Raw genomic sequence first — 27,065 nt, 5'->3', positions numbered from 1 at the left:
CGGCTCCTTTGTAAATAATTTATTACGAGCATAACACGGAGCTCTTGCACTAGAAAGTGGATTACAGATCTCCTTGATTGCTTTAGTGGGGAATAGGAATCAATGATTTAAAATCCATCTGGCCCCAAGGTCAGTTTCGTGGGTAAATGCCGGTCCCAGAGCGGACGCTGGAAAGGCTACGGGAGTTGCACGGTGAGCCCCCCTTCACCGTACTGCTGTCCACTCCTGACACACAGGTGAGGGGACACGGCATGGGGGCTCCAGGGCAGCGGGCGAAGCTGTGCCATCAGGTCTCAAATGAAAGAACTATTGAAACCGTCTAAACCCCATTTACCCGCCCGAGTTCAGGTGGGCTCAGGCTTCACAGCCTGGCCCTCTGTAGTCCCGCACGGTGGCTCCAGGGGCGGGGCCTTGTCCTGGGTCTGCGTCAGAGGGTGGACCATGGACATGTGCACATTGAGGTTGTGGGCCTTCTCGAACCGCCGGCCACACTGGTCACAGGCAAAATCCAGCTCGGTCTCAGCCTTGTGTTTAGTCATGTGGTACTTCAAGGATGCCCGCTGCCGGCACTGGAACCCACAGACTTCACACCTGGGGGACAGGGCCAGGTGAGCAAGGGCGTGGGTGCCAGAAGTATGGCCATGCGGAGGTGTGCCCATCCCCACACTTACTGCAGAGGCTTGGCTCCTGAGTGGCGCATCTGGTGGACGAGAAGGTGTTTCCGCTGCTTGAAGGTCTGGCCACACTCATCACAGATATAGTTCCGCACCTCTGGGGACCAGAGAGGACCAGAGATGGCATGAACGCGGGCACGAAAATGCCCAGCCCTCCCCGGGAGCCTGGTGGCCCAACGTGGTGTTTTCCTTACACTCAAGGCCCAAGCAAGGGGCCTGTGCAAATCCAACGTTATTCAGAGATTTAAAAAGTTTTTCAAATCTGAGAGAGGGGAGAGAGAATCCCAAGCAGGCTCCACGCAGTGTCTGTGCAGAGCCCGACACGGGGCTCCAACTCCTGGGGCTCCAACTCCTGAACCGTGAGACCATGACCCGAGTGGAAATCGTCAGATGCCTAATCGACTGGGCCACCCAGGCGCCCCAATGAAAAACATTTCTAATACAAAGTTTCTTATTAATAACAGAGCCCTCCAAATTGCTTGAAAATGTCATCTCGCTGGGACTTCCTCTTCATGAGATGGGTCCATTTGAAGCCTGTTTTCCTCAAGAGAGACTAGATCCGCTGAGCAGAAGTTCCTCGAGGAAGCCCAGTCTATAAAGCTTCACAGACGACTGCCACTCTACGAACTCTACAAACCATACTGGGCCGTTGGTGGGGGAGGGGATGTCTACTTTGGAGATCAGTTACTTAGGCTCTTGGACAAAAACTGAACAGTCCCTTCTCCTCCTGGACATGCACCTGGGGTGGTGGCCACGAGCTTCTGCCTCACTGCCATTTCCAATCGCACCTGCTCAGTCATCTACAAGCACCTGACACAGCTTCCCACACGGGCTTGTCCTGTGCTAGGTACGATCCACCTTTACAGCTCAGGCTCTCCTCTTGGGTGTTTCGGGAAAACTGCTAATGGTTGTGATCACTGGGGTCTCGACTGAGACCAGCAGCCTGAAGACCCAATTTAAGGGAATGTCCAACAAGGCTTAGAACAAAAAACACAGGAAAATGGTTCACTGTGAAACCAACAAATACGACCCAACCATAAAATGGGCTCAGTGAAAAAAGTAAACCAGAATAACTTCCTACAGTAAATTTTTTTTTTAAGTTCTGGGGCACCTGGGTGGCTCAGTCGGTTAAGCATCCAACTTCGGCTCAGGTCGTGATCTCATGGTTCGTGGGTTCGAGCCCCATCTTGGGCTCTGCTGACAGCCCAGAGCCTGCTTCAGATTCTGTCTCTGCCTCTCTCTCTGACCCTCCCCCGATCATGCTCGCTCGCCCTCTCTCAAAAATAAACATTAAGAATAATTTCCTTACTTTTGAGAGAGGGAGAGAGAGAAGCCCAAGCAGGCTTCATGCTGTTAGCTCAGAGTCTGATGCAGGGCTTGATCCCATGAACCATGAGGTCATGGCCTGAGCCAAAATGGAGTCAGACACTCAACCGACTGAAACGCCCAGGTCAGGTGCCCCTACCGTTAAGTTATGTGTACAATTACAGTTTAGGGATAAATACAGATTCAGGGGGCGCCTGGGTGGCTCAGTCGGTTAAGCAGCCGACTTCGGCTCAGGTCACCATCTCGCGGTCAGTGAGTTCAAGCCCCACGCCAGGCTCTGTGCTGACAGCTCAGAGCCTGGAGCCTGTTTCAGATTCTGTGTCTCCCTCTCTCTGACCCTCCCCTGTTCATGCTCTGTCTCTCTCTGTCTCAAAAATAAATAAACGTTAAAAAAAAAAAATTTTTTTTAAATACAGATTCAGTGCATCAATCTTCCTTTTCTTCCTTAATAGACTTGTTATTTTTGAGAGCAAGCAAGAGCATGAGGAGGCAGAGGGGGAGAGAAGCCCAAGCAAGCTTCGCGACACAGGGATCGCCCCAAGCTAAAATCGAGGATTGGGTGCCCGACTGACCCAGGTGTCCGTCTTTTAAAGGGGGTGCTGCCAACTCAGGAGAGCGGCTCTGTGAGGAGCAGCAGTGGTCAGAATCCGGCACACGTGTAGCTCTGGGTTTTCTAAGACCTGGGGGTGTGGGTCACGTCGTTAAAACCGGAGGGGAATCAAACCGTGACGGACGCGCGGGAGCCCGGGGTCGTCACGTGCAGAAAAGGCACTGGGGTTTCCTCACTGCCGGTTCCAGCCGCTTCTGCCCGACCCACGAGGCGGCCAGACACGGCCCCAGGCCTCTGGGAAGGGCGGCCGGCCCACGGGCCGGCGGAGGTGAGCGTGTGCCAGAGCAGGGCCCGTACCTGTGTGGATCAGCTTCACGTGGCGCTGCAGGTAGCGATCGATCATGAACACCTTGTTACAGCCGGGGTGGGGGCACGGCCTCTCCCGGACCTCCTCGTGGTGCTCCTTTATGTGCTTCTGCAGGGGCGACAGCAGGGCCCTGAGCGCCCCGGCCGGGACGGTCACCCCCTCCCACGGGTCCTGCGCGGCCCCCTCAGAGGAAGAGATGCAACCACTCGTCACGCGACGAGAGGCGGGTGCTTTTCCCAAGAGCGGAGGGCTCCCCTGGGCCCCGGCCCGCGTGAGCCCTCGGCTACAAGTCTACACCGGGCTCCACGCAGACGTCCGGTCCTCCGGGTCAGCGACAAAGGCCGCCCCGCGCCCAGGGCGCCGCCCGTCCTCACCTTCATGCCGTCGGCCCCGCGGTACACGGCCGTGCAGCCCTGGTAAGGGCACTTGTAGATGGTGGGCAGCTCCTCCCTGCAGAGCACGGCACACGTGGAGTTGCCGCCTCGACAGGCGACCTCCCCCCGACCCCTTACCCCCCACCCCAGGCCCTCACCTCTCACAGCGAAGCTTGTTCTTCCAGCCCGGCTTGGGGCCCGGTTTCTTGCGCATTTTTGGTTCTTCAGCCTTCTCGGCTTCTTTGCTTTCGCTCTTTTTACCAGAGACCCTGTGAGGGGAAAAGAAAAAGAGACCTCATCAGACTCCGAGACGCTTCTCCCTCCTCAGACGGGAGAGGTGGGGCTCCTGCCAGGCTCCCACGGCAACCTGCTCGCGTCTCCGTGCTCACTGGTGGCCTTCGGACCGACCCCTGGGCGCCAGGGCGGGAACAACCCCCGGCAAAGTCCCAGACTCCGTACTGCCACCTCGGGAAGCCGAGGTGTGGGGACGGGGACCACGCTAGCTACATGAGGGGGTTTTCAGGACAAACTTCACTCCTGAAACGTCAGAACCAAACGTTATTCGGAGACGTCATGCTAAACGGTGAAGTGGAGAAGCTTTAGGGGTCAGTCCCCCCATCAAAACGACCACTAGGCTAGAAAAACATCAGAACCGACACTCTGGAACCCGCTGGGAGGCGCACAGCTCCAGGAACCAGGCGGGGGCTCAGAGGGAGCAGTGTGGTCTTGGGGACAGAGCTATGAGCGGGCAGTGAGGACCTCCCAGTCAGTCTGGCAGGTCCCTGAGGGACCAGTTCAGGCCCAGCAACTAATCCCCTGTGGGGTCTAGTGAAGATTTAAAGGGACATGCACACTTTTTCTTCCCCCTTGTTCGATCCTGGCATTTAAGGAAAACTGTCGAGAACAACGGGGAACTTGAAGGGCGTTATATGGCAAGTGTAGAGCTAACGTCATCCTCAACGGTGGAAGATTCAAAGCCTTGCCCTCAGGACCAAGTAAAGGTGCCCGTTTTCACCACTGCTATTAGAAGATTACCCCTATGCACAAACGATATGATCTTGTACGTAGAAAACCCTGAAGAATCCACACACGCAAAAATAAACAAATTCAGCAAAGTGGCAGGGCACAAAATCAACACACAAAAACTCGTTCTACCTCTACACATTAACAGTGAACAAAATGGGAAGTTTTTAAATAACTCATTTGCAACCCCATCAAAAAGAAGAAAATACTGTACTGAGGGACAAACTTAACCAAGAAGGTGAAAGCCTGTATGCTAAAAACCGCAACACACTGCTGAAGGAAATTAAGACCTAAGTAAGTGCAAAAACACCCCGCGTTTCTGGACTGCAGGATTTAATATTGTTAGGATGGCATTACTTCCCAAGCAATCTACAGACTTGATCCCTATCAAGACCCAGTGGTGTTTTTTGCAGAAACAGAAAAAGCTATTCTGTTTCACACGGAATTTTAAGGGATACGGAATAGCTTAATAATCCTGAAAAACAAAGCGGGAGGACTCAAACTCCCTAATTCCAAGATTACAAAGCTACAGTAATCAAAACCGTGTGGTTCTGGCACGGAAAAACAGACATAAAGACTAACTGAACAGAACTGAGAGACCAAGTATAGACCATCGCAAGAAAAACGAAGTGATTTTTGACAAGGGTGCCAAGACCACTCAATGGGGAAAGGACAGTCTCTTCAACATACGGTGCTGGGAAAACTGGATGTCCACAGGCCAAAGAATGCAGGTGGGCCCTTCCTTTCCAACATACATGACCTAATGGACCAAAGACCTACACATAAGAGCTAACACGCTCAAACTCTGAGAAGAAAACGCTACCTTTGATGTGACAACAGTTTCTTAAATGTGACATCAAAGACAAAGCAATACAGGAGCACCTGGGTGGCTCAGCTAAGTGCTCCGACTGGCTCAGGTCATGATCCTGTGGTTTGTGGGTTCAGGCCCCGCGTCGGGCTCTGTGCTGACAGCTCGGAGCCTGGAGCCTGCTTGGGATTCTGTGTCCCCCTCTCTCTCTGCCCCTCTCCCGCTCATGCTCTGTCTCTCTCTCTCAAAGATGAATAAACATTAAGAATTTTTTAAATAAACAAAAAGAAACTCTCTGATGACCTTACAGGCTTCTCCTCTTCTCCTTGTCTAACAACCGTTCTTTGAGGCTTTGCTGTGCGTCCCCTCCCCATTGGCCTCCACCCTCTTTTGTGCGGCTCAGGCACCCTGTCAGAGCCACACACTGACCAGGGAGTCACCATTCCCCTCCCACGCTAGATCACACGTCTGTTGAGAGCAGGCGGCTTCAGAGAGCCCGTGGGTTCACAAGTGCATCCTTGACGGGTATGGGCTGAAGCCCTTGGAGACACTGGAGGACCCTGCTCCTTGCTCCCCCTTTCCTCCCCCTCGGTCACTCGGGCTCCTGACTCTCACTTCTCACCGGAGCCGCGGGGCCCTAATTAACACATCCTAAGTCCCTTCTTATCTGCCCCAGCTATGGACCCAGACAGGTGTGTCTGCTGAAACAAAGTCCTGTGCACCAGGGAGGCTCAGAGGCCCTGTCCCAGGTTTCCAGTTGTGACTCACACTGTAGTACCTAAGGGACAACGTGGCCATCAGGCCTGAGTGTGCTGGCTCGGAGCTGTGGTCAGCCCACTCCAGCTGGCCCCACCTCCTGCAGAGCCTGGCTTCGGTTTCTCTTTCCACAGCCACGTCAGAGCCCAAAGGAGAAGGAAAGTCAGGCTGGCTTCTGTTTCTGGGCTGCATCCTCCTGGGTGATACTGTTGCACGCTCGTGTTTTTATTCTACTGTGAAATGCTCCTAACGCTCAGGTGGGGCAGCAATTATGCGCAGGCGTTCTGGGTGTTCCTGGGCATGAGGTTGGGAGAAAAGTGGCCCAAGTAAACATCAGTCTTCCCTACCAGGATGCTACATCCAGAGAGAAAACACAAATCTCGGAAAAGGGAAGGTCGAGACAAGGCCACAGAAGCAACTCTCCAAGGAGGTGGCACAGAAATCAGTGCCAGAGGCAGATCTGAGAGCAACTGCAGGGCTGGGGCCCGAGCCTCTGAGGGCCTTGCTTGGCACAGAAGCAGAAAGAACTGCAGGGTGGAGGTTACTGCAGGAAATCCGTGGCCGACGGGAGACACTAGTGTGGTGTGACCGAGGGTTAGGGCTGGCAGAGAGGAAGGCAGGAGCTCCCCGAATGAGGCTGAGTCACAGCCACGGGCCTCCTGCCACTGTCACGTGCCACTGAGACCGGGTCCTAGCACTGAACGAGGAAAGCCTCCCCCACCCCCCAGAAGCCACACTCAACGGGCTAAGGGGGTCAGGCCAAAGAGCAGCAGAAAACGTGCTGAGCGAGGGCAGGCCGGGAAGGATGAGCCTCCGTCCCCTGCCCCCACTACTCCCACCCGGTGACCCTACCAGGCAGACGTAGGTTTCTAGGCTCCCAGTGATGCCCCTCCCAGACCCCAAGGACACGCGGCAGGACTGTCCTCCTTACTTCTTTTCTGGGTAAGGTTCAAAGGATTCATCTGACGACTGGGTACTTTGCTTCTTGTCATTTTCATCTTCACTCAGGATGTCTCTAGGGAAGAAGAGAGCACCTTCAGCAAAGGCCTGGGGTGCGTGACCGCTCCAGTGACACTTCCTGTCTGCAAACACCACCAAATCTCCATACTCCGTGTTTTAGCTCTCCTGAAAAGGTCTGAAGAAACCTAAAATCCCCAAATCTCTGATCACATCTCCTAACAGAAAGGGCAGGCCAGGGTCACCGACGTCCCGCAAGCCGACAATCCCCCAGAAGCCACACTCCCTTCACACCAGGACCCTGAACTTGTAGAGTCTCTCTCTGGGGCCCCAGGCAGCACAGGAAGACCTCAAGGAGGTGGGCTTCTCCAGAAGTGGACGTTTAGATTATGAGGCACCTACTCCCCCTAACTGGGAGCACCTATCCAGCTGACAGGTCAGATGTCAGCTGGCCACCTTGCAAAGTCACAAAGACCAGAAGAAAAATATCTGCGTACCCATGACCTTTACCCTCGACTGTGAGTAACTGCGCAGTCTCTGCAGGGCAGCAGACGGAACGAAGCCTGGCAGGGCACGGCCTTCCCCCACAGGCCACCACTCATCTGCAGGAGACTCGAGGCTGGCTGGCGGCCTCTAGGACAGCCTGCGACCACTCCTGGTCCCGGGGGGTGTTTCTAGCAAACCCACTTGGGTTCTTCCAGCATCTTGTTCACCATCGACAGACACCCCACGGGAGTCGTGCCACAAATCGTGCTGTCCTTCTCCCTGTTTGGACGAGGGTGCACCTGCGTTCCAGCCACAGATTACGTGGCAGTGTGGAAAGGGGGTGAAGGCCGGCCAGTGTGTGGCAGCCACCATGAGTGGTTCTCAGCTGACAAGCAGGAGGCGGTCCCAGCAGCGAACAGTCCCCAACAGCGGCTCGTCCTCCTTACAGAGCCTCTGCCCCAAGTCACGATCCCGTCATGACAAAAGGCCAGAGACCAACTTCCCATTTTAGTAACGTCTTTGGCTGGCACAAAACCACGGCCTTGAAGGAGACAAGGCAGCAGCAGCGAAGGGGCAACCGTAGGGCTCTAACTTCCACACCACCCTGGTCGTGCTCCCCTTCTAGATACGTCAGGTCTAGGAGGCCCCCGTCAGGAACAAGAAGCCTGGAAGCACCCTCGGCCATTCCTCTCCTTCCAACTGAGAGAGGGAGAGGGCCCCGGCCCGGACACAGGCAGAGAGCACACGGGTTGGCGGAGTTTGATTTTCCAAGGAGGAATGTTAGGCTATTTAAACCCACTCTTCTCTCACCCCTCAGAAAGGTCACTGAACTCGTCTTTTACCCGATCATCCGAGGTTGAAGACGGAACCTGCTTCTCACCCAACCGCCCTGAGAAACAAAGAACAAGGCTCCCATTACCAACACACAGTGCAGGCAGTGCTCCCCAGCAAGGAGGCGTGTGCCCATCGGACAACAGAGCCTTCCCTGTGGGGAGCCTGGGGTCCTCCAGGCTTAAATCCCACCCGCCTCCCAGTTCCGCCCCCCAGAAGGTCCCTGCACAGCCCAACAGGCCACCCCCATGTCTAGCACAGGCACGGACAGCACCAGGCATCAGAAACCCGAGCCAACGGTTCACGTCAGCAAGCCCAGCCCTTCCCAGAGGTTCGGATCCAGCTGTGTCAGGCAGGGACGACTCACACTTTGTGGGTGTCCCAAAACATTAAAGAAACATTAATATCAAACCATTAACATCGTACTGCATGCACGCAGTTTAAAAGGCCAAGCAGTTCTGGGGCGCCTGGGTGGCTCAGTCGGTCGAAAGTCCGACTCCTGATTTCGGCTCACGTCACGATCCCAGGGTCATGGGATGGAGCCCTGAGTTGGGCTGAGCACTGAGCGTGCAGCCTGCTTAAGATTATCTCCTCTCTCTCTCTCTCTCTCTCTTTTTCTCTCTCTTCCTCTCTCTCTCTCTCTCAACCATCTGGGCAGCTGCGTTTTAAAGTGCCACCAAGAGCTGGACCACAGGAGCAGCCCAGCGCTCAACGTAGGCGACTGCACAAACAGAGGCTGAGGGAAGCGGGAGGGGGAGCCAACTCCGCCACCTGAACGCAAAGTCCGTGAGCAGCTGCCCCCACACCACAGCACCGTGGGACCGGGTCCCACACAATGGCCCTGTGTTCCCTCTTGGCCACTTGGCAGAGGAGCCCATCTACGCAAGTCCCACCGGGATGTCACCAGGACGCCGGCGGAGACCCAGGGAATGACCCGCAGCTGGCCCGAAAGAGCCTCAGAGGTCCCAGCTGCCGTCCTCCCCCACGTCCCACAACAAGGACCCCCTTCTTCTCCCTCCTTTGGTCCCCTGGCCCCGAGCGGGCTTAGAGAGGAAGACCAGACGGCAGATGAGCACGCCTTTACAAAAACTGCTGGAAGAGGGTCCCCGGGCCCTCCCCCTGTCCCTCAGGTCGGCTCCTCATCACTTCCCCCCGGGGCCTCCGCATGCAACACCATGACCGCTGCCCATAACAATACAGACACCCGCCCCCCACTGCGGGCCTGCCTGCCTCCAGACGAGGAATCCTGAGCCAGTAGCCCAGAGGAGCTCCTACCTGGGGCCCCACTTGGGGGAAAGCTTGGCTGAGGTGGGGGGCACAGGCCAGGCCCTACAGGGTTGACATCTGAAGGAGGCGGGGCCGCGTCCGCGCCGGGCAGGCTCTCGGTCTCGGCTGGAGTTGTGGTCGCTCTGCCCTGGGAGCTCTGAGGGGCAGCCCCAGTAGGGTTGGACCCCCGATGCTGGGTGAGCCACGGGGCCATCTCCTTGTCCCATGTCCATTTGACTGCCAGCGCACTGTCCAGCAAAAGAGCCCCGCAGCTGGAGTCGGCGTCCATGGTATAGTCGTGGCCTTGGTCACAGCCCCACACGGCTCGGATAACACCGCAGTACTCGGAGGACAGTGTCCTCTGGAGGCTAGGCAGGGCCCCGCAGCTGGCTGCGTGTCCGTGCACCCAGGCCACCAAGTCGCGCAGGCCCTGGGGGCTCGAAGTGATCAGGTCCACTGAAGAAAGGCACAGAGACGCCACACCCATGGCCGGTCAGCACCCAGCCCACCTCGAGCCTAACCCACAGACCACACGCGGAGGGCACACTCACCCAGACACGCTCCCTCCTCTGCCCCTGGCGGGGGCTGGGCACCGACCCTGTAAAGCATCAGCGTGGCCGTGAGCGGGGCTGGCCGCGAACAAGAGGCAGGTTCACCAGACTCCTGTCACGGGCCGCCTCTCCCACATGCAGTCTGACCTTCTACTTCCAGAGGCTGTGTCCTTACACCCGTGGCCCTCTGTAGCCCTACCTCCCCCAAGCACGTCTGTCCGTCTCCCTCACACCGGCCACGCTGGTGGTCACCCGTGTCTGCTGCCCTAAGCAGGACCGGCTCCCCGCTGCAGAGGTTCCCCGGCAGTCACTGTGCCTAGACCAGCCCCAGCACACAGGGTGCCTGGCCCCTGAATGCCCACCAAATGAAAGGAGGAGGGGATGCCTACTTTGTGCAAGTCTTCCGGTGGCCCGCCGGGGAGACGTTGACTCTCTGCAGGAAGGACTTGAGGAGGCCGTGGCACTGGTAGAACTGGGCGTGGCAGTTCTTGCAGACAAACTGAGACAGAGCTGGGTCCTGGTGGACAGCCACCCCCAGCAGGTGCTGGAAGTCCCTGATGAAAACACGCTCCCCTGGGGGTGGTCTGTCTGCGCTCTCCCCAGGTGCCCTGCCAGAAATGCTGCGGAGACTCCGTGAGGAGAACTTCCCGTGGCAGAGGCGACAGTGCCCCATGGCAAGAGCCCGGCCTGTTCCTGGGCAAGCACAGAAGACACTGAGTCAGGCAGGGCTGCTGGCTGCACAGAGCACCGGAAGACACGTGCTCCTCGGAAGACAGCAACGTGGCCTGGGGAGGTGAGGCCCAGGATCCTCCCAGTCCTTGAGGGGGAGGAACCCCCCACGGCGCTTCCCCAGACGCACCCCAGAAACACAAGCCCACGTGTGAGCCAAAGGCAGGGCTCTGGGCTCCCAGCTGAACACACGGCCTTCTGGGAGATACGGTCAATGGAGGGTCTTCTGGTCCGGAACACCTTCCAGATAATTCTAAGTGCGTCTAGAACAAGGCCACAATTACTCTAATAACAAAACCGGACAAAGACACCCCAAGAAGAGAAAATTACAAGCCAAGATCCCTGATGAATACGGCTGCAAAAATCCTCAGCAAAACATGAGCCAACCAAACGCAACAATACTTTAAAAGGCTCACATGACATGATCCAGTGGGACTTATTCCAGGGGCGCAAGGATGGTCCGACATCCACGTATCAACCAACGTGACACAGTAACAAAATGAAGGATTAAAATCATGAGCATCTCAATAGATGCAGAAAAAGTGTCTGACAAAACGCAACGCCCATTCATGATTAAAATTCTGAACTGGGTATAGAGAGAACGTACCTCAACATAATAAAGGCCACAGATAACAAGCCCACGGGTAACATCACACTCACAGGTGAGAGCTCTCCTCTCAGATGAGGAACAAGATAAGGGTGCTCACTCTCACCATTTTTATTCAACACAGTGTCAGAAGTCCTAGCCAGAGCAATGAACCAAGAAAAATAAGAAATATCCAAATAGGTAAAAAAGGAAAAAAAAACTGTCTCTGTTTGTAGATAATATGGTAATATATACGGAAAACCCTAAAGATGTCACCAAAAGATTCTGAGAATAAACAAATTCAATGAAGTTGCAGGATACAAAATCAATAATGAACTATCAGAAAAACAAATTAAGAAAAGTCTCATTTACAACTGCATCAAAAGGAATAAAATACCTAGGAATGAATTTAACCAAGGAGGTGAAAAACCTTATGCTGAAAAGCGTAAGACACTGATGAAAAACAGTGAAGACATGAATAAATGAGTATTCCGTGCTCGTGGATTAGGAGAATTAATACTGCTAAAATGTTCACGCTACCCAAAGCCATCTGCACATTCAATGCAATCTTGATCAAAATTCCAGTGACAGTTTCCCAGAAACACAACAATCTTAAAATTTATATGAAACCACAAAAGATGCCAAATTGCCAAAGTAATCTTGAGGAAAAAGAACAAAGCTGGAAGCATCATAATTCTTGATTTCAAACTATATTACAAAACCACAGTAATCAAAACAGTAGAGAACGAGCATAAAAAAAAAAAGACACATAGGTTGACGGAACAGAAAAAACAGCCCAGAAATAAACTCATACATATGTGTGGTCAATTAATTTACAACAAAGGAATCAAGAATATATAATGGGGAAATGACATTCTCTCTAAAAAATGGGTGTTGTGAAAACTAGACACGCACATGCAAAAGAATGAAACTTGATCCCCATTACTTAAACCACAAACAAAAATAAACTCAAAATGGATTAAAGACCTAAATGTGAGACCGAAAACCGTAAAACTCCCAGAAGAAAACACAGGCAGTAAACTCCTCATAGGTCTTGGGGATCATTTTTTGGGTTTGACACCGAAAACAAAATCAATGAAAGCAAAAAAAATAAACAAGTGGGACTACATCAAACTAGAAAGCTTCTGCACTGCAAAGAAAACCATCAACAAGATGAAAAGACAACCTACTGAAAACAGGGAAACCTGAGAAATACTGAAACCTGAGAAAATATCTGCCTATCGTATCTAAGGAACTAATACCTAAAACAAAAAGAACTGACACAGCTCCAAAGCAAAAACACAATCCAATTAAAAACCAGGCAGCAGACGTACAGTCATTCTTGCAGAGAAGACACACATACAGCCGGCCAACCAGCACGCGGACGAGCACAGGTGTGCGGCCGAGCGCTCAGCACCACTGCTCGTCAGGCAGATGCAAACCAAAACCACAATGAGCTGTCACTTCACGCCTCTCAGGATGGCTGTTACCAAAAAGACAAGAAAGGACGAGTGTCGTGGGGATGTGGAGAAAAGGCAACCTTCGGGCACTGCTGGTGGGACCATAAGCTGGCGCAGCCTCTATGGAAAACGGTACGGAAGTTCCTCAAAAAAATTAATAAAACCACCATCTGAACCAACAATCCCACCTCTGGGTATTTATCCAAAGGAAATGAAAACACGAGCTCAAAAAGGTAGGTGCGCTCCCGTTTTCACAGCAGCATTATTTACAACAGCCAAGGTGCGGGAACAATCTAAGTGTGCACTGACTGAGAAACAGATTTAAAAAAGCGGGTGTGTGTGTATACACACACACACACACACACACACACACAATGGAATGTTACTCAGCCATAAGAAAGAAGAAAATCCTGCCATTTGGGACAACACGGATGGACCCTGAAGGTACTATGTTAAGTGAAAGAAGTCACACAGGAAAAGATAAATACCATACAATTTCACTTATAGGTGTAATCCTAAAAAAAAAACAAAAAAACCCAAACTCACAGAGAGCAGACTGGTGATAGCCTGAGGTGGGTGATGGGGAGGGTGCAGGATGGGATGCAGACGAAGGAGGAAAATGGTCAAAAGGTACAAATTTCCAGGGCGCCCAAGAGGCTCAGTCGGGTAAGCATCCGACTTCGGCTCGGGTCACGATCTCGCGGTCCGTGGGTTCGAGCCCCGCATCGGGCTCTGTGCTGACAGCTCGGAGCCTGGAGCCTGCTTTGCATTCTGTGTCTCCCCCTCTCTCTGCCCCTACCCTGCTCGCTCAATCTGTCTCTCTCTCTCCCTAAGATAAACATTTAAAAAAAAAAAAGGTACAAATTTCCAGTCCTAAAATAAGTCAATCTTGGCGATGCATACGGTACAGCAGGGTGACTACAGTTAATGATACTGTGCTGTTGAGAGCGCTGTTGGGGGCGCTCAGGTCACGATCTCGCAGTCCGTGGGTTCGAGCCCCGCGTCGGGCTCTGTGCTGACAGCTCGGAGCCTGGAACCTGCTTCAGATTATGTCTCCTCCTCTCTGCCCCTCCCCAACCGGTGCTCTGTCTCTGTCTCTCTCAAAAAATAAATTAATTAAAACCAAGAAAAGACACAGGGCAGCTGGGCGGCTCCGTCGGTTAAACGTCGCACTCTTGAGCTCTGCTCAGGGCACAACCTCAGGGTTCCTGAGTTCGAGCCCCGAAACAGGCTCTGTGCCGATGATGTGAAGTCTGCGTGGGATTCTGTCTCTCGTCCTCTCTGCTCCTCCCCTGCTTGTGCGCTCTCGCTCTCTCTCACAAAATAAACAAATAAACTTAAAAATATACACACAAAACTTTTTTACCAAATGCCTTCACAGCTACAGAGCTTCAAAAAAGAAGCGAGAAACTTTCTTCCTCCTCAAACCCTGCTCCGGAGACCAGCCCTGAAGAAGCCTCCTCCGGGATCTACCCCCTGAGCCTGTCAGCGAGTGTAGACGAAGCCACCCCCACCCCCACCCCCAGGGGGATTCAGCGAGAGAGAACGCAATCCACCACACGAAAGCAGTGTGCACGTTCTCGCAGATACCACCTGCCAGGCGAGGGCCTCTCGCACTTGATCCACTCAGTTCTGTTTTAAGGAAGACGAAACAGGCTCAGAGACGTTAAGCATCTACCTCAAGGCTACAGAGCACGCGGCAAAACCAGGACTGACTCTGGCCGGTCGGACTGCAAAACTTAAGCAATAATTACTTAATAAGCCGAGAGTGGGCACGGAAGGGTCAGCGGCCTTGCGAAACGTCACCCCGGACGCCAGGCAGAGGCCGCTCTCACCCCTTCCCCGTGGGGAGGCCTCGTCGGCAGAGGGGCCCAGGGACGCCGAGGGGGAGAAGACGCCCCGGGGGGACGTGCTCCCCGGGGAGACGCCGCGGTCCCGGGGACCCCCGGCTCCGCCCGCCCACCCGCGACCCGCCCCCGTGCGCCCGGCCGGACCCACCTGCCTCGTCGGCGCCGTCCTCGCCCGTGTCCCCGCGGGCCCGCGCCAGGCCCCAGCCCAGCCGAGCCGCCACCAGGGCCGCAGCCTCGTCCACGCTCGGCCCGCTGCGGGCCGGGCGGCCACGGGTCCGGCCGCTGCCACAGGCGCCGCCGCCGCCGCCGCCGCCGCCGCCGGAGCCCCCGCGCTGCCCCGCCGTCCCAGGAGACAGGAAGCGACCGAGCCGGTCCCGCTTCATGGCGGCGGCCGCGGCTACCGCCCGGGCCCGGCGCTCCGCCCCGCTAAGTCCCGCTGGGCACGGCTCGGCTCGGCTCGGCCCGGCTCGGCCCCGCTCGGCTCCACTCGACCCTATTCGACCCAGCTCGGCTCCACTCGGCTCAGCTCGGCCCCGCTCTGTTGGTTGGGCCGCTAGGCCGGGGTACGTCCCGCTCGGCCCAGAGCCTCGCGTCAGCTCAGCTGGACTGCGCTCGCTCGTTTCCGCTCGACTCCGCCGTTCGGCGCCGTTGGGCCCCGTTCGGCTCCCTGGAAACGGGGCGGAGCAAGAAGGGGTGGGCGGGGCGCGAAGGGAAGGGCGAGGAGAGGGGGAGAGGGGGGCAGGGGCGCAGTGAAGGCAGCGAGGGGCGACGCGGCAAGGCCCAGACGTTTGGCATGTCACAAACGTGGGATGTGGGTGCCGACTGTTGCACTTACGCGCTCGCATCTACTTCGCGAGGCTACTTAAGACCGCCGCCGCCCCTTCAGCAACGGGAGCTCTGGGGGAGGTGTGCTGGGGCTGGGGCCGCCGGAAGTGCTGCCGCGCCGGCCCCGCCCCTTCCTGCGGTCCAGGGCTCGGGCGGTGCCGGCTCCCGCGCAGGCTGCGTTCCGGGCTCTGGGCCGCCCGTCCCGCCCTCAGCCGCCGCCGCCGCCGCCGCCGCCGCCGCCACAGCCTCCCCTGCCCGGCGCCATGGCCGCTGCGGCCGGGGACGGCGCGGTGAAGCCGCTGCAGTGTGCCATGAAGCTGGCCAACGGGGCCATCGAGCTGGATACCGGCAACCGGCCCCGGGTGAGGCGACCCAAAACGAGGCGGGGGCGGTCGCTGCGGCGGTTCCAGGCACCCCCTACCTGCAGCCTGCCCGGTGGGCGTGAGCGAGGGCGGGGCCCGGGGGTGGGTGCCGTCCAGGACCCCTCCGGCGTTTCCCGGGGCGCTGGGCTCGGGTGTCTGCCTGTGACCTTGGACAGCTCCCAGTCCTCTCCCGCCGTGTTTTCCCGTCGTCGCAGAGTAGGAATTAGAGCCAAGGTTTTATCTGTAAAGGGGATTCAAGAGGGTTGAAGCAGCCCTCCAAAATATATCTGGCAAGAAATCCCATGTGTAATGTGTATTTTTCTGAGAAGACACTGTAGATTTAATCAGATTCCCCAAAGGGACGGAACCCTGAAAGGGCTCATTCGTGATGCGTCTGCGCAGGGTAGTATGGCTTGTTACTGAGAATGGGTGGGTGTGTTATTCCGAAAGGTGGCAGCCAAGTGGAAAAGCAGGCTGAGCCACACTGGACTGTCCAAGGAGGGGAGGAAGCTGCCTATGTCCAGGAAAAGCATCCGGGTCCCTCAATCTGCTGCTTTCCCCAAGTCAGTTTTCTAGGACAGCAGGTGCCCCCACAAGTCAAAAATCCTATCTGGAATCCATTTTATCCTGAGGTGTAGATTTAAAGATAGTTAATTTGAGAACTGGGATGCAACAAAACATCATGTGGTGCTTCCAAATGCCCGTGCCCTGAACCTGGTCACACCCTTGAAACTGGCAGTATTCTAGTGTTGCAGATTGCTGTGTGCCCGCGGAGTACTTATTCAGGGATTCGGGAAGGGGATTTCCCAGAAGCTAAGCCAGAAAGTGATTTCAAGATCAGCAACAGCACTCCCTCATTTACCTCTGAGGATTTTTTATTCTTTTAAGCCACTGAATAAATAGGCCCTGAGTTGCACAGGAAGGAAGCTCATTGCACAGAGTGACAAATGACAGCAACTGCTGTCAACTACTTCGCCTGGCCCACTGAAAGAGAATCTCTTTTCTTCCCGTGCTGGAGAGAAAGGCAGTGAGAGGAGGGATGGGTGCCCAGCTGGGCATGTTTTCCCTTCGAGTCTAGAGCAGAGGGATACTATCGGTACAGATACAGTGCAGAACATTACTGATTAGACCCGGAGGAATTACCAGCTAACTGCCTTGGGTTAGGTGCCTCAGGTGAATCTCAGGAGATCAGCAAGCACCACTGTTTCTATGTTTCCCACGAGGGCACAAACAGGCATGACGGAATTGTTGGCCACTACTGGCCTGACCCCTGCCATTTCTCTTCCCTGGGCACAGGAGGCATATACGGAATACCTGAGGAGCATCCACTATATCTCCCAGGTGCTGTTGGAAGAAGTGGAGGCCACCAAAGGTACAGATCTCAGCCTCACTGCTTCTCCCACGCGGAACAAATTATGGACTGCTTAGCTCTTGGTGGGTCTTAAGCCTGGGGTTGTCCTGTGTCCTGCCCATTGGTCATTAGCAGAAGGTGAACTGGTGAGCACTCGGCAAGCATGAGCTGTCATGGTGTGTTGTGGGAGCAGGCGGGGATGGGTGTTGTAAGAGGATGTAAACGGGATGGGGATAACCAGAGATTGGACACTGAGCCCCAGCCCAGGAAGGAGTGAGCTGCGTAAAGATCGGGGCCCGGGGGCAACGCCCCCAGCAGAGGGATGTGTAAAGACTCTGAGATGAGAGTGGGGGCTGAGTACAGGGAAGAGGAGGTTCCGTGGGGGCAGGCATAGCCTTGCGTGGAGCTGTGTTGTTCCGGGGTAAGGAAGCTCGTAGAGGCTTTGTGGGAGAGGCCAGCATGGAGGCAGAGCCTCCAGGAGGCTCCCACAGTGAGGACAGCCGTGGTGGCACCACTTGGGGATGGAAGGAGTGAAGGGCCTGGGGTCGTGCTTTCAATTTCAAGGTGGACCTCACAGATTTGCTGGGTGAGCCGCTGGTTGGTGGGGCAGCGGGTGGAGACAGTGAGCCCCTGGAGGGAACAGTGAGCCGCTGGAGGCCAACAGTGAGGTACAGGAGGTGCTGTGGGGATGGGCGGGAGCAGACTTGTGTGGGCACAGTAGAGAGCTGCATCGTGAGCACCTTCTGTTTGAGGCACTGAGCACCCTGACGATACAGGAGCACAGTGGTTAGGGAGAGGTCGGAGTCACCAGAATCAGAGCTGCCCCAGAGAGCCAGTGAGCTTAGCAGAGCTCTGGGCACTCCCAAGGTTGGGGACTGGGGGGAAGACACAGTAGTACGCCCAGGGGGATGTTCTGGAAGAGAGACACCTGGAGAGGTTGGGGAGGCCTCAGAGAAGGGCTTGACGGGAGGGCATGAGAGAGGGTGGTCTCAGTGGGAGTCAGGTGGCTAAAATGGAGTGTGCTGAGGGGCTGGCTCTAAAGGGGGCAGTAAGTGGCTCAGAAACTAAGGCTGGTGGGGTCCAGGGAAGAGTTTTGAGTGGCAGCTCCTACAGCATGCACCTGCCGACATGAGTGGTCCCCAGAAGAGGGAATGCAGGACAGAAGCCCCAGGGATGTGCCAGGGGTGAGGTCAAGCACAGCCAGGGGGCAGGAGACAGGCAATAAAGTTGTCCCTGAAATGGTCCTCATCCACTGCAAGGCCCACCCTGAGGAGGGGCTGTGAGTAAAGTAAAGGCCCTGGTGAGCAAAGGCCGGGTTAGGGACAGAGAGGGCTCTGATGGTCCAGCTGAGATGACAGGACAGTCAGCTGCTGGGCTGGCCAAGCTCAGCGCCCACATAGCGTCAGGAGGTAAGCCCAGAGCAGGTGATCAGAAATGAGGAGATGGGATCGCCTAGAGGTCGGAGATGAGGAGGGGGTGGCGACCCAGAGGGAGAGATGAGGAGGGGGTGAATTCGTCCTTGTTTTTGTCTCGGCAAGAATCGGTTTAATAATAAAGGTGACGGTGACCAGCTCTCTTTTCTCTTTATCCCCAGAAGGTGGGGAAACTGTGGCCCCGGACACCTCAAAGATGCTGAAGCTGGCCGAGCAGTGTCTGGAGAGGGCCCAGTCAACAGCTGCCAAGCTCGGTGGGTCTCTGGCAAGTTTTCCTGGGGCATCTCCCCCAAAGTCTGCATCTCTGGAACGTCGGATTCCATGCTGACCCTTGCTCATGTATGTGTTGCAGGGAAAACACACCTGAAGCCAGCCATGCCCACGGCTGCTCCTGTCCCCTCACCGACCAGCCGACATCGCCGGGTGTACTCAGATGAAGGGGGGAAACTCTCTCCCTTTCTGCCGCCCGAGATCTTCCAGAAGCTTCAAGTGGTAGAGTCACAAAGTTCTAAGAAGTAAGCTGGGGCAAAACGGAAGGTGGGCCGAGCCTGGGTTTGAAGTCCAGGCAAAGTGAGCTAACCACAATGAATTCAGTTAAAGTGGGTCCCAGAATGGAAATACCCTTGCGCTTGGCAAAAACAGATGCAGATCCCCTTTGGACAAAAGCATCTTCGGCATGCACAAATGATGCACAGTGAGAGATAACCAAGCACAAAAAGAAACCAGAAATTTACGGAGTAATAGCAGACACAGACTTCCAAGTGTTCAGGGGAAGTTACCAGACACACATCACAACACAGTCATGTTGTCCTCAGTGACAAAAGTGAAAAGCAAATTTGAAAATAGCTGCAGGGAACAAAAGGCCAGAGGGTATAACCCAGCAAATAAAGAACCACGTTGAAAGGAAACAGAAAATATAATACCAAGATTGTTTTTAAAAACGAATTGGAAATAATAACAAATTATATTCTCCAGTGAACACACACACATGCACACAGACACACGTGGTCAATATTGTACCAACAGAGTAGACGTAGTTGAAGAAAGAATGAGCGAATTGGTTGAAAGATCAAAAGATATCCAGAATGACTCTCATAGGGGGAGGAAAGAAGACGAAATCTGAGACAGAGCTAGGAGATCTGACACAAGATTATTGGAGTTCCAGAAAAAGAGAAGAAAGAAAGAGGAAGAGAGGCATTATTTGAAGAGATAACAGTATATAAGCTTCTGGAACTGATAAAACTCACTTAGACACAGACAGAAGAACCCCCAGGAGGATAAACAAGGCTGGCTCTTCCTGGCGCTGCTGCTGCCAGGCCTTGGGGGCCACTGCTACCTCATTTCTGCATGTGCCATCGCGGGGCGGGACTCCCCACGGGACTCCCACCCCGGGACACATTTTCCCTTGCCAGTTGGCATCCTCACAGCTTACCCTCTCCTACCACAGAAGCATGAAGACATGTGACACCAGCAGTTTGGGTGGGGGCATGGAGGTTGGCCCTCGGCAGCTATTTCTAATAAGCAGGCTTTGGTTCTCTCTCCCACGGGTGGCAAAGTTATCTAGCTGTTTGGCTCACACGATGCCCCTAAAACCCTAAAAAGTTCCGTGTTGTTGCCCAACGTGTGGATGCGGAAAGCGCAGTGCGCCGCTTTTCTTGAAAACGCAGGAGGCCTGGCGACGGCAGGCCCAGGTTTCAGCAGGACAGAGGTCTCCAGCCCACCCTGCACCTCCTCCCTCCTTCCCATTTCCTGCCTGCCCCCATCACCGCCTCCTTCTGGTCTCAGAGCGCAGTCAGGGGGGCACTCCAGGGCTTCCTGGGGCCTGGACAGCACAGCAGCTCGTCTCTGTCTGCAGGGAGCTGACGCCCCTGCAGGAAGCCTCTCTGCAGAACCAGAAGCTGAAGGCCGCCTACGAGGCCCGGATGGCCCGTCTGGACCCCAGCCAGGCCCTGCAGAAGACCTCCCTGGTAAGCGGGTCCCAGGGAGGGTCTGGGTTGCCGGTGGAAGAGGAACAAGCTTTATTTTCTCCTTCCCTTCCTAGACCCTGTCCCTGCAGCGGCAGGTGATGGAGAACCTTGTGATCGCCAAAGCCCGGGAGGAGACCGTATCCTTTCTGTCCTTCCCTGGTGTCCTGGCTGAAGGAGGCGGGGAGGGGGGAAGTGAAGGTGCCAGGGTCGGAGTGTGGGACAGAAGTCTTCCAGCCTCAGAGAGACTGCCCTGGAGGGGCGGCTCCTGCCTTCCTGGCCTTCACACGGGCGGGCGTTCTGTTCCTCTCAGCACCCACGGGCTCCTCCCCATCCTTCAGGTCAGCTAGGGCTTGCTCCCTTCCCTGAGTGAGCACCCGCCCTCAGGCCCCGCTGCCCCGCCCCGCCCCACCCGGCCTCACCTCCCGATGGGGGTCCTCAGGACAGACACAGCCTTGACCCTGCCGGCACAGCTGCAGAGGAAGAGGGAGGAGCGGCGGCTGCGGCTCCAGGAGGCGGCCGACAGGTGCGTCTCCTCCCACAGGTCTCGGGGCTGCTGAGTGGGCTGCTGGGGGCTCCCTCCCCTGCCCACCCAGCTCGGAGGCCCCCAGCCCCTGTCTTCCTCCCCAGGAGGTTCTGCAGTCAGGTGGCCCTGACCCCGGAGGAGCGGGAGCAGCGGGCCCTCTATGCCGCCATCCTCGAGTACGAGCAAGACCACGTGAGTCCCCGCCGCTGGGCACGGGGGTGGGGTTGTCACAGGTTGCTATTGGAGGGGGGGGTCCTGAGGCCTGTTGGCGTGGGCCTTCCCTACGCCCCAGGGAGGACACGGACAGTGTGGCGCTGGCCTGGGGTGCGGCCTTGGCAGGGAAGGTTGTGGGGACCCCGCCATGCCCTCCAGAGACTCCTGCCCTGCAGGACTGGCCGAAGCACTGGAGAGCCCAGCTCAAGAAGAGCCCGGGGGACCTGTCGCTGGTGACCAGCCTGGTCTCCCACCTGCTCAGGTACCAGGGCCTCCCCCCACACCCCACCCCACCCCCACCCCCACCCCCGGCCCCCTGGTTGGCCCTGACAGCGGCCAAAAAGATCAGAAAGGGAAGGGGTGAAGGAGGCGGGCGGGGGTGGCCGAACGCGCCACGGCTCAGGCCCCCTCGGCGGGGCTGGGCTTGCAGACGCCCCCCATCCAGCCACCCTGCTGGTCTTTTAGCTGCCAGGGGGACTCGGGTCAGACTTTATCTGCCACATTCGCTCCCGAGGAAACAATTCAAGGGTTGCTCGGCCAAAACCCGTCCAGCGGGGCCGGGCCCCGCGCCACAGCCCCGCGCCTCTTCCTCCGCGCAGCGTTCCCGACCACCCCATCTCGCAGCTCCTGAAGAAGCTCCAGTGTGCGGTGTACCGGGCGCTGTACCCCGTCGTGAGCAGGGGCGCCGCGGGCGCCGCTTCCGCCCCCGGCTGCTGCGCCTTGTCCCCAGACGCCGACGGGCTGCGGGCTCCCGGGAGCCGGCGGCTCCGGCCCTCGCAGAGCCTCTACTGCGTGCTCTCCCCCGCGGAGCCGGGCCCCGCCCCTCGGCCCCCGGACGGCGCCCACGGCAGCCCCCCCACGCCCCCGCCGCACGCCGGCCCCCCCGGGGGAGGGGCGGACGGCGGCCCCGCCGGGCCTGCCTCCCCGCTGGCACACACCCCGCCGGGCGTGCAGAGCAGACACAGCTCCTTCGAAGACCTCGAACACTTCTTGGCCGCTTCTGAGGGGTGGGGCCGGGGGCGTGGGAGGCCGCCTGAGCCCCAGGCCTCGGGGGTGAAGACGGAGCCGTTGTCCGAGCAGCTGAAGAGTACCGTCAAGGACATACACAACGCCATCGGTGAGGGCCGGCGTGCCCGCGGGACGGGCGTGCGGGGGAGGGGGCTGCTCCGACACACGCAGCACAAAGCTTTCCACAGGCCCAGGACAGGCCCCGGGAAGGACAGGCCTTCCTCTGGGTGGCGGAGGCCATCCAGATCTGCAGAGCCCTCTGCGTCTGCCCTTCTCTGGGGCAAATCCTGGCGGAGCAGACAGGAACGCACCCCGCTGTGAGAGCAGCTGGGCCGGCTGGCCGCTGGCCGAGGTCTCCCCAGTCCCCGGTTGTCTTCCCACCGGGCTGCTTCGTTCCAGCCTCCTGTTTGAGGAAGGGCCTGCTCTCAGAGCCTCTGGCTGCCAGGTGGTCCTGGCTGGCCCATAGGGCTGGGCTCTGGTGATTCCGAACCAAGGACCATTGGGTGTGTGCAGCCTGGCGGTGGTGACCACGGGCTCGTCCCTGCAGCCTTTTCCATTTTTGAGAATAGTGTGTGGATTCTCTAAGGGTTGGGTGCCTAGGGTGGCTGGGGACTCCCAAGGAGGAAGGTTTTCAGGGTTCTCCAGAGGTCAGTGAGGCAGGCCCGACAGGGCCCAAAGCTCCAGCAGGGACCCTGGATGGGCCTCCCATCTCCCGGGGCCTCAGGTCTTGTCTTTAAATATGCCTCTAAAATTCCTCCAGGTTCCCACAGTTTGGGGTGCAACCCCTTCAGAAAGAGGCTGTCCTTTGCTTTTTCTCAGCCTGTCGTCTTTGTTCCTCGGGGGAGCTGGGCATGAGTCTGTGAGCTCCTAAGTGCTCTGACCCCAGGCCCCATGGACACAGAAGTTGGGGGGGGGGGGGGTGAGGGGAGTGGAGGGAGGTTCAGGCAGAGCGCTCTCCACTGAGCCGGAACCCTGCGGCTCTGCCCACACTGCGGCTGGCTCTAGGAGGGTGGGAGAGGGGATGGCAGGTGTGGGGCCCACTTGGGCACCCCGGGCTGGCTGAGGATGATCTCCAGGGGCTGCCAGCCTGGGGCCGGAGGGCCTGGCTGTCCCCACAGTGCCATTGTGCCGGCTCTGCTCCCGGCAGACAGGCTGCTTTCGCTGACTCTCCTGGCTTTCGAAGGCCTGAATGCGGCCGCCTCCAAGGACCGATGCCTGGCCTGCATCGAGGAGCCTTTCTTCTCCCCACTGTGGCCCTTGCTGCTGGCACTCTACAGGTATGATCCCAGTTTCAGGCCCCCACAGGGGCCTTCCCCGCTCGTTGATCCCTGAGGCACACTTTTGACCGTGCTTCCAGCTGGTGCTTTACTCTGAGGCCATCCTCAGATGTTTCTGCTTTGCAAGAACCTGTGACTCTGGGCACGGCGAGCTTTCCCTAGCGCCGCTTCTGTCCGTGGGGCAGAGCCCCCTGGGCCGCTGAGCCTGGCCTCTCTCTGCCCCAGGAGCGTGCACCGCCTCCGGGAGGCCGCCCTGAGCAGGAGCATGGAGCTCTACAGGAACGCGCCCCCAACGGCCATAGGCGTTCCCACGAAGCTCCTGCCCCGGGGCCTGGAGGCCACAGGAGCCGGCGCCTTCCCCTACTGTGCTGCAGCCCAGGAGCTGGGGTTGCTGGTTCTGGAGAGCTGCCCCCAGAAGAAGCTGGAGTGCATCGGTGAGGGGGCTGCAGTTTGGGAGGACAGGAGGGGGAACGTAGTCGGATAAGGTCCCTTCCCAGAGGGTGACCTGGGGTCTCTGTGTGCCTCTGAAGTGCAGACCTTATTCCTGTCAAAATGGGGGTGTGTCTCACAGGACGGAAGCGGTGTGAGAGCAGTATCTTCGGGCGGGAGCTTCCCAGTTCTGCCAGCTCCACTCGTGCCGGGAGGGGCCGGTGCCAGGGGGTTGTTCTGGGACTGGCTCCCCTCGGCCCTCTCCTGAAGCCTCGCTTTTGGGCCACAGTGCGGGTCCTGCGGGTTATCTGTGCCTGTGCCGAGGGTTACTGCCGGGCCCAGGAGGCTGCGTCTGAGGCCAGACCCCAGCTTGGTGCCGCAGCCATGTGAGTCCCAAAAGCCCACAGCCCGGGGTGGGGGCGGGGGGGCAGTGAGCAAGTGAGGGGCTGCCTGCAGAGGCCTGGGGGGAGAGAGAACCCTCCCATCCTGCCCCGAGCACCGGGACCACAGCTTCCCACCTGGTGTCTGGCCCCCCTGGGCCGCAGCACCCTTGGGGCTACAGTGCGCTTCGCAGGGCTTATCCAGGAGAGTGTCCATTCCCACCGAGGGCTTGGGGCTGCAGCCCCCATGGGTGATGCATTCCTGCCTCTCTGGGCAGGTTACTTAGGGGTCAGGGACCGCCTGGCTAACCTAGTGCAATTTAGCATTGTTTGTCACAGGAACACGGGCTCAGTCCCTCAGTTGCGCGCTTTGGGGAGGCAGCTCCAGCCTCCATGAAGAGCTTGCTCCCTGTGCTGAGCCCCCAGACCTGGGGCTCCTGCATCATCTATGTCCCCACCGTCCGGAGGCAGGGCAGGCGTTTTCTCTACCTGGGGCTCTGACGCCTGGTCCTGTCTCAGTCTCACCTGGACCCACCTGGGACCAGCAGCCCCACCAACCCCAGGGCCGGGTACAAGACCTCAGCTTCTGGGTCGGGGTGGGGGAGCCCCCCTTCGCCAGTTTACCACGCGGCTGCTGCAGAAGTAGCTGTCGGCAAAACAGTTGTAGGACTCAGCGCTTCTGAGTCCGGCTACAGCCCCATGTCACCTGTCTCGTCTGTGCGTCTGAGGAGCCAGTGAGGGCCATGTTGTAGTTTGTCCGCGTTTCTGCAGGAGGGTGGTGCCCAGGGTGGTGGAGGCGGGGCCGCAAGCCGGAGCTCGTGGTGTGTGAGGCCTTCCTGGCTGGGGGTCACACTCAAGCCACAGGCTGCTCTCATGCTCTTCCCAGAGACTGCCGCCCGTGGGCCCCTTGGGCCCGGGTGTTGTGCGTCCCGCAGGGCCTCCCTTGGCACCTTTTCAGCTCCCTTAGATGCCTCTTCCGGAGGATCGCCGCGCCTGGCTCCGATCCCAGGTGTAGTAAGCAGGCTGCCTGGGACGTGGGCCATCCCCTCCGTTAGCCTGTTCCCCAGGTGTGGGCAGGCTTGCAGGGCGAGCCTGTGAGGTGGGGGCTACCCGATACCTCCGCTGTGGGGGCCTCTGCTGACCCAGCCGTGGGCTCTGCAGCACAGGGTCCCCATTCGGGGACGGCGTTGCCGCTTGTAGTGGCTGCCGGTGCCGCTGACCTGAGTCTGCTCCCAACTCCCCCACGCAGGCGGGCAGGAGGGGTGCAGGGAGAGCAGCCGGCAAGCCCAGGACCAGTCCGGAGGCCGAGCTGGGGGCTGCAGGGTTATGGGGACTGAGCAGCCATCGTGGCCCCCGGAGCCTACCGGCCAGCCGTGCCTCTGCCCAACAGCGGTGCCGACGACCTGCTGCCCATCTTGTCCTTCGTGGTGCTGAGAAGCGGTCTCCCCCAGCTGGTGTCAGAATGCGCAGCCCTGGAGGAGTTCATCCATGAGGGGTAGGAGCCCCCAGCTGGAGTCGGGCCAGCACGGGGCACTGGGCACCTGCTCCCAGGCTGGGGGTCCGTCCCTCGAGCAGCGTGTGTCCTCCAGCCCAGCCTCCATGACAGACCCCTGTGCGACCTTAGTGTCCAGGTCCTGCCCCACGAGGGCAGACACCCCGTCCAAGGCGCTGGGGGCTTCTTTGCATCCCCTGCAGGTAACAGGTGCTACCCGTGCCTGTCTCCACGCAGGTACCTGATCGGAGAGGAGGGTTACTGCCTGACGTCACTACAGAGCGCCCTGAGCTACGTGGAGCTGCTGCCCCGGGGTGCCCTGGGCAAGTAGAGCAGGACAGGACCTGCGGAGGACCACCAGAAGTCACCTGCCCCGGGTGGGGGGGGTGGCAGCAGGCCGGCTGTGGCGGGGCTCTGCCGCTCTCACTCGTGCCCTGACCGGACGTCTGCCCCAGGGCCTTGAGGAGGCCCCTGTGCTCTTCAGAGGATAGATCTGAGCTGAATCAGCTCCTGGGAGCCAGGCCCTTCTCTTTCCTCAGCCTGACTTTGTGCAGGGAAACCAGAGCTGTGGACTCCCCTGGGGCCTGTGCACCCTCACAGACCCGGCCACTCAAGGGTAGGGAGGGAGCCGTAGGCCTGGCAGAGGGCAGGTCTGCTTTCTCTCCCTTCCCCTCTCCTGTGACAGCCAGCTTCCGGTGCCAGTTTCTTGTTGGGGTCAAGGAGAGAGCCGTCCCCATCCCCTGCCTCCAAGGCCTGGAGCCCAGGTGGTCTGAAGCTATACTGTTTACTTACGGGGCATTGAGCACTCCCCTCTCCTCTGTAGCCCAGGCCTCCCCAGGGTGCCCACCCGCGTCTGGGGCCTCTGAGCTGTGCCCTCCCTCGGCAGTAGGCATTGGGCATCCTGGGGCCTCTGGCTGATTCCCGCCCCGCACGTCCCTTTCTGGGTCAGCGTGAAGCCGAGGGTCAGCGCCTGCCTGCAGCGCAGCGTCCGCTCTGTTACATGCCCCGGGCAGCCACTGACACGGCCAGAAATAAAGAGGTCACTGATGTCTCTCTCTGCATCTGTCTCTCTCACTGATACCTCCCACTGGTCGTGTGGAGGCCCAAGCAGGGCGACCACCTTCCCTGCTGACCAGCAAGAGCCAGACTGTCACAGAGCCCACTGAGCTCTACCACCCCAGACCCTGGGCGGGGGGAGGGGGGAGCAGAAG

The 27,065-nt window shown here is 57.9% G+C and overlaps 2 protein-coding genes across 12 annotated transcripts; one reads left to right on the top strand and one right to left on the bottom strand.

Annotated features, from left to right (window-relative positions):
- Positions 1-4: 4 nt before the first annotated feature.
- On the bottom strand, positions 5-15,539 carry ZNF276 (zinc finger protein 276). 3 transcript variants are annotated; one of them, XM_042920588.1, is made up of 13 exons: positions 15,430-15,539; positions 14,743-15,261; positions 10,359-10,662; positions 9,970-10,016; positions 9,428-9,874; positions 8,132-8,210; positions 6,810-6,893; positions 3,450-3,560; positions 3,292-3,367; positions 2,908-3,025; positions 2,573-2,680; positions 672-771; positions 5-591 (listed from the first exon to the last, which is right to left on the bottom strand). In XM_042920588.1, the coding sequence occupies exons 1-13, from the start codon at positions 15,437-15,439 to the stop codon at positions 345-347; spliced, it is 2,250 nt and encodes a 749-aa protein (XP_042776522.1). In that variant the 5' UTR covers positions 15,440-15,539; the 3' UTR covers positions 5-344. The 3 variants fall into 3 exon arrangements, with proteins under 3 accessions (XP_042776522.1, XP_042776524.1, XP_042776523.1); XM_042920590.1 differs by lacking the exon at positions 2,573-2,680; XM_042920589.1 differs by lacking the exon at positions 8,132-8,210 and having other exon boundaries at positions 6,810-6,891.
- Positions 15,056-26,907, top strand: VPS9D1 (VPS9 domain containing 1). 9 transcript variants are annotated; one of them, XM_042920584.1, is made up of 16 exons: positions 15,056-15,157; positions 17,078-17,153; positions 18,727-18,819; positions 18,918-19,080; positions 20,421-20,532; positions 20,607-20,669; positions 21,003-21,055; positions 21,160-21,247; positions 21,445-21,530; positions 21,868-22,385; positions 23,424-23,553; positions 23,779-23,987; positions 24,125-24,368; positions 25,249-25,371; positions 25,753-25,857; positions 26,092-26,907. In XM_042920584.1, exons 3-16 carry the CDS (start codon positions 18,762-18,764, stop codon positions 26,183-26,185), a joined length of 2,046 nt encoding a protein of 681 aa, XP_042776518.1. In that variant the 5' UTR covers positions 15,056-15,157; positions 17,078-17,153; positions 18,727-18,761; the 3' UTR covers positions 26,186-26,907. The 9 variants fall into 9 exon arrangements, 8 of the variants coding, with proteins under 8 accessions (XP_042776518.1, XP_042776514.1, XP_042776517.1 ...); XM_042920580.1 differs by lacking the exon at positions 15,056-15,157 and adding an exon at positions 15,617-15,781 and having other exon boundaries at positions 18,730-18,819; XM_042920583.1 differs by lacking the exon at positions 15,056-15,157 and adding an exon at positions 15,617-15,781 and having other exon boundaries at positions 24,272-24,368.
- Positions 26,908-27,065: the final 158 nt, after the last annotated feature.

This window comes from Panthera leo, chromosome E2, assembly GCF_018350215.1.
Source record: "Panthera leo isolate Ple1 chromosome E2, P.leo_Ple1_pat1.1, whole genome shotgun sequence".
In the NCBI taxonomy this organism is placed as follows: Eukaryota; Metazoa; Chordata; class Mammalia; order Carnivora; family Felidae; genus Panthera; species Panthera leo.
The sequence above is the reverse complement of the archived record's forward strand: the minus strand, read 5'-3'. Positions and strand labels throughout refer to the sequence as shown.